This window comes from Bombina bombina, chromosome 10 (assembly GCF_027579735.1).
Source record: "Bombina bombina isolate aBomBom1 chromosome 10, aBomBom1.pri, whole genome shotgun sequence".
Taxonomy (NCBI): domain Eukaryota; kingdom Metazoa; phylum Chordata; class Amphibia; order Anura; family Bombinatoridae; genus Bombina; species Bombina bombina.
In genome coordinates this window covers 58,013,657-58,027,083 of record NC_069508.1, presented here as the reverse complement: position 1 = coordinate 58,027,083, position 13,427 = coordinate 58,013,657, and the positions used below count along the sequence as shown (strand labels likewise).

At 35.8% G+C, this 13,427-nt stretch overlaps 1 protein-coding gene across 1 annotated transcript in view; it reads left to right on the top strand.

Annotated features, from left to right (window-relative positions):
* The first annotated feature begins 477 nt into the window (after window positions 1-477).
* The window catches only part of ABCA4 (ATP binding cassette subfamily A member 4), a 382,609-nt gene continuing 369,659 nt past the window's right edge, over window positions 478-13,427 (top strand). The window contains exons 1-3 of the mRNA XM_053693132.1: window positions 478-543; window positions 3,857-3,950; window positions 8,438-8,579. Coding sequence (XP_053549107.1) covers window positions 478-543; window positions 3,857-3,950; window positions 8,438-8,579 — 302 coding nt within the window. The remainder of the gene's footprint in view (window positions 544-3,856; window positions 3,951-8,437; window positions 8,580-13,427) is intronic.

The window sequence follows — 13,427 nt, the reverse complement described above, 5'->3', positions numbered from 1 at the left end:
AATATAAAGTATATGAGTAAAAACAATATAAAACAATACTATGAAAGTCACTCTTGGTATCACAATATAAACCCCAATACAAGTGTTAGTAGAATAAGTATACAGGCTCATTAGCGCTGCTTCTTCATATCGGAACAGGTCATGTGATCACCTTTTCAGTGATAAGTAGCATATACAACAAACATCTGATGAGGGTGGAAGGGTGATCACATGACAAGCAGCATTCATGATATGTCGCTGCTATATAATTTACTAATTATTCTATACTATTATTTGGTTTTATTTAAATAGTGTCTATTCTTAGGTACCAGAATGGCTTGGAAAAATATATACTGTATATATATCATCTGAGCTCCTGTAGGATGTGTTTATATAGGTGTTTTCATGGATTGGAATTTGGTAATTATGTTTTATTATAGAGAAGTTAACTTTTTCTAGTCATCTCTTGCAGGTTATTGTGAGGTTGGCTGCTGAAGGATGAGATTCCGTGCCAAAGTTAGGCTTTTGCTTTGGAAGAACTGGACCCTAAGGAAAAGACAAAAGGTAATAACAAATAAAACCATAAGAACATGTTAAATTATTTATTTATGGAGCCAAGGATGGAAGTATATAAGAGATAGTAATGGGGTATGAATAGGAGGGGGTACAAGGGCTATACATGGGTGCTGTCCAGTGGTGTATTTAGAGTTTCTGCTGTCCTAGGCACTGAAAACTATGTTGCCTACCACCACCACCCTTACTCTCTTCTATCTTACATTTGCCTCATGTATTTCTCACAATCGGAGAACAAGGACACATGGTGGGATCATAAGCTCACACTAGACGTTATTGAATTGGAATCAAAAGAAAATAAACATATGTTAAGCATAGGTTTAGGCAGGAATCATACCAAAGAACTACTCCTCATCGTTTCCTGACCCCGGTTACAGGTCAAGTTGGCCTAGATTAAATAATGCCCCTGAAGCTGTCAATAAAAGTAGGGTAATAAAGTAATAGAGTATTAGGGAAAATGATAGAGTGTGAGAAACAAGAGAAAAATAGAATAATAGGGTGAGACAGAGATAGCACTTGGAAGTGGGTTTAACTATATGGAAGGAGCCATGGAAGGCATCCAAACCAAGTGCAACCAAGAAGATTCTAAAGCTTTGTACAGAGTTTTAAAATTCCATTTAGATGAGCACAGGCATTTTTGTTTTATCAACTGTTTTACATATTTACAAGGACTACTCATGTAAAGTTTGGTAGTACTAGTTCATTGATAACAAAAAGGATTATGTCTCAGTTTTGAAATATTTTTCTTTTGTTTTAGAAATATATTTTCTAGAGGGATATAGCATGAAAATGTATTCCTTTTATATTTCCTTGTTTCACACGTGAGAAGGTTTTTTTTTTCTCCTTCTTCCTCTCTATTGTTTGAAATGTTGAATAAAGTAAAATGTGCCTATTAGAATGTAGGGGGGGGGCCTAACCTTGTTTAAAACAATATGAAATATCTAATCTTAGAGAAGGTTGGGATTGGGAGATTATTGCCACCCTGTGTAGTAGGTATAAGAAGGGAGCAGGTATTTTATTTAATAACAAACTACAATATAAGATCTTGTATCAAGAATTTGACCAAGAAGAAAGATTTTTGATACTTAAAGGGACATGAAACCCACAATATTTATTTCATGAATCAGATACAAAATACAATTTTAAACAACTTTCCAATTTACTTCTCTTATCTAATTTTCTTCATTGACTTGGTATCCTTTGTTGAAGAAACATCAATGCACATAGGTGAGATACTACATAAGGCATATATGCGCAGCCACCAATCAGCAGCTCCTGAGCCTACCTTGGTATCCTTTCCAACAAAGACAAAAGACAACAAAAAAGACAAACAAAACAAATAAGATAATAGAAGTAAATTGGGAAGTTGTTTAAAGTTGCATGCTCTATCTGATGCCTCAAAATTCAAATCATTAACAGACCGTCAATAAACTGCCTGCTTGAATTTGCCAGGCTCTCAGTAGATATGTGCATTCGTTTTTTTTGTTTAGTAAAGACTGTGGAAGTAGGCTGCCGCAAGGCGCATTCGTTTCTTTTTGGAGTCGCACATATTCTTGTGAAAGTGCAACACACTGAGATCTGTGCAAATGCGGCTCTGAAAAGTAACAAATGCAATTTGCAACAGCCCACTTCCACATTTGTTATGGAACAAAAGAAAATAATGCACATATCTAGCTTGCGGTCGGTCGATATAGTCCAAAAAAGGGGCCTGAACCACAAAAGTGCCAACAATTGGCGGTGTCTCCCATAAGAAATAATAGGGATTGCGGCTTCAGCAAAAGTCAGCCGATATTGCACTTTCATCAGTACTATCAGCGGAGGGGTAAGGGCTATATTTGAACTGTTCCTACACAGCACAGACAGTGTGGTCACTGAAACAAAAAGTGGTTTCTGTGTAGGAACATTTCAAATAATACAAACCTACCTTTAAAGGGCCACTAAACCCAACATCTTTCTTTCATGATTCAGATAGAGAATAGAAATTTAAACAACATTCCAATTTACTTCCATAATTTATTTTGCTTCATTTTTTAAATATCCTTATTTGAAGAAAAAGCAATGTACATGGTGAGCCAATCACATGATGCTTCTATGTGCAGCAACCAATCAGCAGCTAGTGAGCATATCTAGATATGCTTTTCATCAAAGAATATCAAGAGAATAAAACAAAATAGATAATATAAGTAAATTACAAAGATGTTTAACATTGCATTCTCTTTCTAAATCATAAAAGAAAAAATGTGGGTGGCATGTCCCTTTAACTAAAACCTACACTACCTGCCTCACACTGGGAAATCTCGCCACTGAAAAGTTGGAGAGACAAATATGGCTGAAACCCTATACCTAACCTGCAGGGCAGCCCTTTGAATATATCGCACTACTGGTGATGTTAGCCTATTCAAATGCAGGTTTCTCCCCTGGAACACCCAGCTAGCTCCAACAGAACGTCTATCTCTATGTCGTGTCTTTGAGCTACCTTACTAATAAAGACAAAAAAACACAGAGAGGCCAGATAGAAAGCAAAGGGAGAGGCCCACCAAGCTCCCCTGAACTTACAACATTACTAATTGTAGGATCAGAAGGGCCCCCAAGAGATGTAGGCCTATGAGAACCCTTTAGTTACGTCCCTGAAACTGTCATTTTGTTATTAATATTTGCATTGTTCTACAGGTCATAGAGACACCTCTTGAAAAGTCTTTTTAAAGTGCCATAAAACATGTTGAGATCTGTGCATATCCTAAAAGGGCTAATTAAGTAAAATAGATTGCTTACAATTTTTTTAAAAACTGAAAAAATAAGCAAAATTAGTTATGTACCCATGCTGTCTGGAGTAGTCTGATCCACCCCCCTTAGTGTTTAGCTAAAGAAACACAGGGATTGTATTTTAAAGCAGCTTGTTTGCTTCTAGGCATGCCCCAGCAGATGAGTGTCTACTTCTGCATTCTACCAAAAGCAAAGGTAGATAAAGATACAGACATAGAAGGAATTGTGTGTGGGGGGGGGGAGTTAGAGCTGTATAATTCGGAAACTTAAAAGAAAGGGTTAATGGTGAGGCACTGCAGTATAAATTTGCAGGTAAAGTAATTAAAGTACATATTATAATTTGTCTCTATCCTAACTTGTTTTATTTCCCTTTACTGTTGACTATCTTACTTCCTGTGATGTGGCCAGTTAGGAAATTACAAGAAAAAGCAAAATAAATAGTGAATGTGTATTACAAAGTTTGTATTATACATAATTAAACATTTTATTATGAGGAATACAATTTTATGTAACCTTTACTTTCTCTTGTTATTTTTACCAGCTCCGTGTTTTTGTGGAACTCTTTTGGCCGTTGTCATTGTTCCTCATCTTGGTGTGGTTAAGGAACGCAAATCCTCTCTATGGCCAACATGAGTGTAAGAACCCATTTCTTTTCTAAAATCTATTTTTAATTATTTGCTTCCTTTTATTTACGTCTGTACTTTGACATTTATTGGCCAGAGGGAAAAAAAGAGTTTTAACACAGAGCATTTTTGTATGATTATGTCACTTATTTGTTACTTAACATACACGTGTTGAAAGGACAATAGTCACTGTCTAGGTAGGTACTAGGTAGAATGGTGAGAGAGGACTTTTTTTTATTTTAACAGAGAAATTCCATATGTGTTCAAATGTAATACAAATCTGGCATGTATATTTAAAGGGGTTTTCTTTCTATAAGTGATATACAGCTCTGATTTTTAATACCACATAATTTAACAGCATATGGGCTAAACTGATTCAATATACTTAGTGTATAGTCAAAGGCATTATACTATTTAATAAGGTCACTCTGTTGTTCCTATTTGATTCCAATTAGAAAAGAAATGCCTGAAGGTGACACTTAAAACATTATGGGCTAGATTACAAGTGGCGCTGTTTGTTTTTTTCCGCGATAGCGAAAACTTTTGTGCTAGAGTCGGGTTGCGCTCGTATTATACGTAAAAGAAAATAAATTATTTTGCGCTAGTGGTAACCCAAATCGCGCTTAAAGTTGAAAATCGAAATCGGAATTGCATTTTCGCATTCCCCCATAGAAGACAATGGAGAAAAACACCATGACATATTAGCAGTAGCGCTAACCTAACATGAAAATATGAATTTTTCATATTCCAATCGCATATTGTAATATGTGCAAACATGATCGCATACTATAATATGCGCATACCCAATATGAAAAATATGTATACATACATATTAATGTATTTATATGTGTATATATGTCTTTAAATACATAAATACTCATAATAATACATATGTATACATACAGTATCTCACAAAAGTGAGTACACCACTCACATTTTTGTAAATATTTTATTATTTCTTTTCATGTGATTACACTAAAGAAATGACACTTTAGTACAATGTAAAGTAGTGTGTGTACAGCCTGTATAACAGTGTAAATTTGCTGTCCCCTCAAAATAACTCAACACACAGCCATTAATGTCTAAACTGTCGGCAACAAAAGTGAGTACACCCCTAAGTGGAAATGTCCAAATTAGGCCAAATTAGCCATTTTCCCTCCCCAGTGTCATGTGTCTCGTTAGTGTTACAAGGTCTCAGGTGTGAATGGGGAGCAGGTGTGTTAAATTTGGTGTTATCACTCTCACACTCTCTCATACTGGTCACTGGAAGTTCAACATGGCCCCTCATGGCAAAGAACTCTCTGAGGCTCTGAAAAAAAGAATTGTTGCTCTACATAAAGATGGCCTAGGCTATAGGAAGATTGCCAAGACCCTGAAACTGAGCTGCAGCACGGTGGGCAAGACCATACAGCGGTTTCACAGGACAGGTTACACTCAGAACAGGCCTCGCCATGGTCAACCAATGAAGTTGAGTGCACATGCTCAGCGTCATATCCAGAGGTTGTCTTTTGGAAATATACATATGAGTGCTGCCAGCATTGCTGCAGAGGTTGAAGGGGTGGGGAGGCAGCCTGTCAGTGCTCAGGCCATACGCCACACACTGCATCAAATTAATCTGCATGGCTGTCGTCCCAGAAAGAAGCCTCTTCTAAAGATGATGCACAAGAAAGCCCGCAAAAAGTTTGCTGAAGACAAGCAGACTAAGGACATGGATTACTGGAGCCATGTCCTGTGGTCCGATAAGACTAAGATAAACTTATTTGGTTCAGGTGATGTCAAGCGTGTGTGGCGGCAACCAGGTGAGAAGTATAAAGACTAGTGTGTCTTGCCTACAGTCAAGCATGGTGGTGGGAGTGTCATGGTCTGGGCCTGCATGAGTGCTGCCGGCACTGGGGAGCTACAGTTCATTGAGGGAACCATGAATGCCAACATGTACTGTGACATACTGAAGCAGAGCATGATCCCCTCCCTTTAGAGACTGGGCAGCAGGGTAGTATTCCAACATCATAACGACCCCAAACACACCTCCAAGACGACCACTGCCTTGCTAAAGAAGCTGAGGGTAAAGGTGATGGACTGGCCAACCATGTCTCCAGACCTAAACCCTATTGAGCATCTGTGGGGCATTCTCAAACGGAATGTGGGGGAGCGCAAGGTCTCTAACATCCACCAGCTCCATGATGTCGTCATGGAGGAGTGGAAGAAGACTCCAGTGGCAACCTGTGAAGCTCTGGTGAACTCCATGCCCAAGAGGGTTAAGGCAGTGCTGGAAAATAATTGTAGCCACACAAAATATTGACACTTTGGGCCCAATTTGGACATTTTCACTTAGGGGTGTACTCACTTTTGTTGCCAACGGTTTAGACATTAATGGCTGTGTGTTGAGTTATTTTGTGGGGACAGCAAATTTACACTGTTATACAGGCTGTACACTCACTACTTTACATTGTGGCAAAGTGTAATTTCTTCAGTGTTGTCACATGAAAAGATATAATAAAATATTTACAAAAATGTGAGGGGTGTACTGACTTTTGTGAGATACTGTATATAGACATATCTATATACATACAAATACATCTTTAGACATGTATATGTATGTATCTCAATGTTAAAGCTCTTCTGCATTTTTTTTTCTTACAGCCGAGATCTCATATGTTTGAGCCTTTATAACTTTTTTGTGCAATATTTTTTTAGATGGTATTATTATGAGTGTAACTGTACTTTGTAATGTATTTTTTATGTGTTTTGTGACACTTTTTAATTTCAGAAAACTGTTAACCACAGCTCTGAGATAGTGGTAAGGATTCTATCGTAAATCAAGATTGCGCTAGTGATATTGCGTTTTCGCATCCACTTGTAATATCAGCACAATTAAAAATGCTTGCGAAAAGACTGTTTGCGCTTTGCTTGTAATATAGCCCTATAAGTGGCAATACTAATGATAATACATCACCATTTATTCTAATTCTAACTTCCTGCTCTGGGAAATGTATTTAAGTGTACAAGAGGCTATACTATTAAAGGGACACTGAACCCAATTTTTTTCTTTCATGGTTCAGATAGAGCATGCAGTTTTTAGCAACTTTCTAATTTACTCCTATTATCAAATTTTCTTCATTCTCTTGGTATGTTTATTTGAAAAGCAAGAATGTAAGTTTAGATGCCGGCCCATTTTTGGTGAACAACCTGGGTTGTTCATGCTGATTGGTGGATTAATTTAACCGACCAATCAGCAAGTGCTCTCCATGGTCCTGAACCAAAAATATATTAAATAACTTCTTTTTCAAATAAAGATAGCAAGAGAACAAAGAAAAATTGATAATAGGAGTAAATTAGAAAGTTGCTTAAAATGGCTTGCTCTATCTGAATCACAAAAGAAAAAAATTGGGTTCAGTGTCCCTTTAATACTGTAATATTGTGTTGCTAAAGAGGCTGTTTTTATGTTGCCTTTAGAATTTTTAATTAATGGTCAATAAATGTTATGTTTTAGTAAAAAATGTTGTTTCATGATCCAGATAGAGCATAAGATTTTCAACAACTTTCCAATTTATTTTTATTATCTAATTTGCTTCATTCTCTTGTTATCCTTTGTTGAAAAGCATACCTACGTAAGTTCAGGAGCTAGAAGCTAGCTGCTGATTGGTTGCTTTACATATATACCTCTTATCATTGGCTTATCAATGTGTTCAGCTAGCTCATAGTAATACATTGTTGCATGTTCAATAAAAGATACCAAGAGAATGGTGCAAAATTGATAATAGAAATAAATTGAAAAGTTGTTGAAAATTGTATGCTCTATCTAAATCATGAAATAATTTTTTTGGGTTGCATGTTCCTTTAAAGGATCCATTTAATGTTAATATAAAATGTGCTAATTCAGTAGTGCATTATATTTTTAAATAAATGCTGATTTGTCATTATTTATTTAAACAATACAAAGTCATGCACAGGAGCCTATCAGGAGTGGCACACATAAGTATCGTCCAATCACTGGCTGTGCTCTGTTCTGGAACAGCACAAGTGCACGATTTCAGTTCTCTGTAGAGATTAAACAGTCACAGAAAAAAAAAAACACAGGCATTAACAAATAAAATTCCTTAACAAATTAATATCATTTAACGTCATATTAAAGACTGTTCCTTTCTTGATAAGGCTGAATATGTTAGTAATGGTAAAAGATAAAGCAAAAAATACATCAACTGTCCTTTATCTAGGAATTATTTTGTATATTTGTCTCAAAATGCTTTACCTTATCATGACTAAGAATGTTTCCACTATAGAGAAGATGTCAAAATGTACCCCCCAACTAACGGCTTAAGAATTGCATACCTTTCAGCAGATAAAATCCAGACCCTAGGAAATTAGACTACCCAAGTAGACCTAAACTTCAAAGGAATGTATTACGTAGGCTTCTGATGTTTTGACAAGTGCCCATTTTAAACAGAAAACTGATTTGTAATTGTTTTTTTTTTTCATTCTGTTTATCCCTTTTTTCGCAGGTCACTTTCCAAACAAGGCATTGCCCTCTGCAGGGATGTTACCATGGTTACAGGGAATTTTCTGCAATACCAATAACCCTTGTTTTAAAAGCCCCACTCCTGGAGAATCTCCTGGCGTTGTGTCAAACTACAATAATTCCATGTAAGGATTCATGCCTACAATTAAATGATTTGCCTGCATGGCGAGATATTTACATTCCCGTGATATCTCCTTGAAACATACTTGGGTTTGCAATCCTTCATACAAGCCCATACGTCATAATGATAAAAACAAAGTTCATTCTTAGGTGAAACATTCCTCTGCTTCACCTATAAACATATTGTAACCAAAGTTCTGATTTACTAAAGTAATTCTGTATTACTTACTGTAAATTCTTAGCACAAATATATTTCCTGTAAAAAGATGTGTTTAAAGGGATACTTAAACCAATTTTTTTTCATGATTTAGATAGAACATGCAATTTTAAGTATCTTTCTAATTTACTCCTATTATCAAAATTTCTTCGTTCTATTTGTATCTTTATTTGAAAAAGCAGGAATGTAAGCTTACGAGCCGACCCATTTTGGGTTCAGCACCCTGGATAGTGCTTGCTGATTGGTGGCTACATTTAGCTACCAATCAGCAAGCTATACCCAGGTGCTGAACCAAAGATGGGCAGGTTTGTAAGCTTACAATCCTGCTTTTTCAAATAAAGATGCCAAGAGAACAAAGAAAATGTGATAGCAAGAGTAAATTAGAAAGTTGCTTAAAATTGCATGCTCAATCTGAATCATGAAAGACAAACATTGGGTTCAGTGTCCCTTTGAGTGTTTAAACCCCAAAAAACGATTCCATTATTCGATAGAGCATATCATTTTAAATTAACTTTCCAATTTACTTATATTATCTAATTTGCTTTTTTTCTCTTAATATCCTTAGTTAAAAAGCACACCTAGGTAGGTTTAGGAGCAGGGATCTAGCTGCAGATTGGTGGCTGTACATATATATGTTTTTTTTTAAATTTATTTGTAAACACCAACAAATTCTATAACATTGGTTACATGAGTAGAGGCACATTTATTGCTTGTATAAAACAAATACAATCATGTATAGAACACAATAAATAGACTCTGCTTTGAAAATATAACAATATTCATTCAAATTTAATTTATATGCACTTCAGGGTCTAAGGAGGAACAAATAACAATGTCCTATATTGTTTTTACGCACTGTGGGGACGATTTATCAATGTCTGTTGGACAGCGTTTCATGTCCGACAGATATCGCTGAATGCCGACATCATACGCTGCCTGTATTTATCATTGCACAAGCAGTTCTAGTGAACTGCTTGTGCAATGACGCCCCCTGCAGGGGGTGTCAATCAACCTGATCGTATAGGATCGGGTGGATTGATGTCCGCAGCCTAAGAGGCATCGGACCTGTTAAGGAGCAGCGGTCTTAAGACCGCTGCTTCATAACGGCTGTTTCCGGCGATCTTGAAGGCTTACGCAGAAACAGGGGCATAAGGGGCAATTCAGCCCTTGATAAATCGGCTCATTGAGTCTATTCATTAATCTCTTACTATACAACTAGCTTTTTAACAAAAAGTCTTAGAAGAAAAGTTAAGCCAAGTTATTTAAAAACTGACCTATTCTGTGAAAAATAACTTGGCTGGATTTGTTTAACTGACTTTACACTGACTTCAAAAAGAACAAAGTCCATTAAAAAAATACTTCAATTAGTACAAAAATAACTAAATATAAATACATAAACATATTAGCTAAAAATGTTTTCAGTGAAAATGTGTTTAAAATGTATCTATGTATATTTATCTTTTAAACTATAGATAGTTTTTAAAAATAATTATATACACAGAATCTTAAATGTTTTAGTTTCACTTAAAGGGACAGTCAACTCAAAATGTGTTATTGTTTAAAAAGATAGATAATCCCTTTATTACCCATTCCCCAGTTTTGCATAACCAACACTGTTATATTAATATACTTTTAACCTCTGTGATTACCTTGTATCTAAGCCTCTTTTGACAGCCCCTTGATCACATGACTTTTTATTTATTATCTATTGACTTGCATTTTAGCTGTGTTGTGCACAACCCTACAGGCATGAGCACAATGCTATCTATATGGCTCACATGAACTAGCAGTCTCCTGATGTGAAAAGCAAATAAAAAAGCATGTGATAAAATGTTAGTGTTGACTGTCCTTTTAAAACATATTTTTTTAAGAAACAATTTTTAGTTTTGACATAAAAAAAAAGAGTTTGTGCGGGTCTGAGGTGGCAAAAAATATAGTCAAAACAAATTTTAGTTTCAACATACAATAAGAAAAATGTAAATGATGCCTGTACAAGACAGGGTGAATAGCAAACAGGATGTAGACGGCAAGCTTAGGACAATTACATATTTAACTATAACATACCTTTTTAGTTTTGTCATTGGAAAACAAAAAGTGTTTTGTAAACCAGAAATGGGTGTTACAGGATAAATGATTTAATTGAAAAGAAAATATGTGTTAAGGTGTACATCAAAGGTCAGTAAAGTCAAAATTAAACGTCCACAATTTAGATAGAGTAGGCGTTAAATAGATACCAGGGATAAAAGCAATTTATCTAAATTTAAAGAGACAGTAAACACTTTGAGGTTTCAATATAAAATGTTTATAGCAAAAGTCTTTAAATTGTGGGTTTCCCATATATGAGAATTGGTAGGGCACACTACAGACTTTAAAAGCCGAACCCTGCTGCATATCTGTCCATAATTGGTTGACAACATAATAAGCTGCAAAACAATGGAAGATCTGCTAACAAAATGACCGTGGCAATCCTTGTTTATTACAGTAACATATCTGAGCTGGCTCCTTCCAATTAGGCAAATGGTGAGAAAAGTTTGAATATATAAAAACAATTGCAGCAAACAAGGTATTAAAGCATTTAAAAAATAACACTTACCGATTATGTTAATTTATTGCAAGATTATAAAGTATTTACTGTCTCTAGTTACAATGTCAAGAAAAATGTTGTGTGTTTATTCTAAAGCATATATTGATAGATTTTTTTTTTTTAAAGTTTGCATTATGAAACCTTTTAACTGTCTGGTTGCTAGAAATGGCTGCAAATAATTATTTCTGTATATAGGTTAGAGAGAAATCCCTCATAATTAAGAGATGGCAAAGCATTGTTTAATATGTAATTATGTAATTAAACTTTCAAATGCTCTTTCATTATTTATTTTACCTGCTTTTTCTGTCATTTAAATCTAACAATTGCAAATATCTGTCCCTGCAACATGCAAGCACAGTCGGCCAGTGCAGGAGCTCATTAATATCTGTATTTAATTGTTAATCCCCTTCAAAGGAGATAAGATTTACATCACTCATCAGGTTTTTCAAGGGGTATATCCCTGGGGCGCGATCCGATATCGATCGCAGTTTGCGGCGCAAGCGAGGGAACCGGCGTCGCCCGCAGTTTCAGCTCGCAACTCGAGCCATCCCATATAGGTCGCCGTCAGATGCTAACGTGCCGTAAGTCTCACAAACCAGCGATGTCCAGAAATCTGCGTAAGTACAAATTTCTGGCGTCGCCAGTGACTTGCGCCACGTTAGAATCTGCCGGCGCCTATAAAACCTGACTAAAGTTTAAAACACCCGCACTGTCTAACACGCCTCCCTAACATAGCCCGCACTGTCTAACACGCCTCCCTAACATAGCCCGCACTGTCTAACCCTCTATCCGCTATCCCCCCTCACTAGCCTAACAATAAAAAAGCTATTAACCCCTAAACCGCCGCTCCTGTACCCCGCCGCCAGCTATATTATATCTATAACCCCCTAAAGTGAGCCCCTAACACCGCCGCCATCTATATTAAAATTATTAACCCCTAATCTAATCCCCCTATACCGCCGCCAGCTATATTAATATTATTAACCCCTAATGTAAGCCCCTTACACCGCCGCCATCTCTATTAAAATGATTAACCCCTTATTTAATCTACCTACCCCGCCGCCAGCTATATTATCTATATTAACCCTAAGTATATTATAGTTAATATAGGTATTACATTATATATATTAACTATATTAACCCCAATTATATTAGGGTTAATATAGTTAATATAGTTACTATAGTATTTATATTAACTATATTAACTCTATCTAACCCTAACTAAATTTATATTAAATTAATCTAATTCATTTATAAACTAAAATATTCCTATTTAAATCTAAATACTTACCTATAAAATAAACCCTAAGATAGCTACAATATAATTAATAATTACATTGTAGCTATGTTAGGGTTAATATTTATTTTACAGGTAAATTGTTAATTATTTTAACTAGGTATAATAGATATTAAATAGTTATTAACTATTTAATATCTACCTAGTTAAAATAATTACCCAATTACCTGTAAAATAAATCCTAACCTAAGTTACAAATACACCTACACTATCAATAAATTTAATAAACTACAAACATCTATCTAAAAATACAATTAAATTAACTAAACTAAATTACAAAAACAAACAAACACTAAATTACAAAAAATAAAAAAAAGATTACAAGATATTTAAGCTAATTACACCTATTCTAAGCCCCCTAATAAAATAATAAACCCCCTGATCGGAACAGCCAATAGAATGCGAGCTCAATCTGATTGGCTGATTGGATCAGCCAATCGGATTGAACTTGAATCTGATTGGCTGATTCAATCAGCCAATCAGATTTTTTTAACTTAATTCCGATTGGCTGATAGAATCCTATCAGCCAATCGGAATTCGGCGGACGCCATCTTGGATGACGTCATTTAAAGGTACCTCATTCCAAGTTCAGCAGTCGGCCGGGATGGATGCTCCGCGGCGGCGGAGCGAAGAAAGAAGATTGAAGATGCCGCCGGAAGAATGAAGACTTTGCTGCCGCTTGGAGGAAGACGTCGCCGGAGGAAGAATTCTTCTTTGCCGCTTGGAGGAAGACATCGCCCGGATCGGATCAGGAG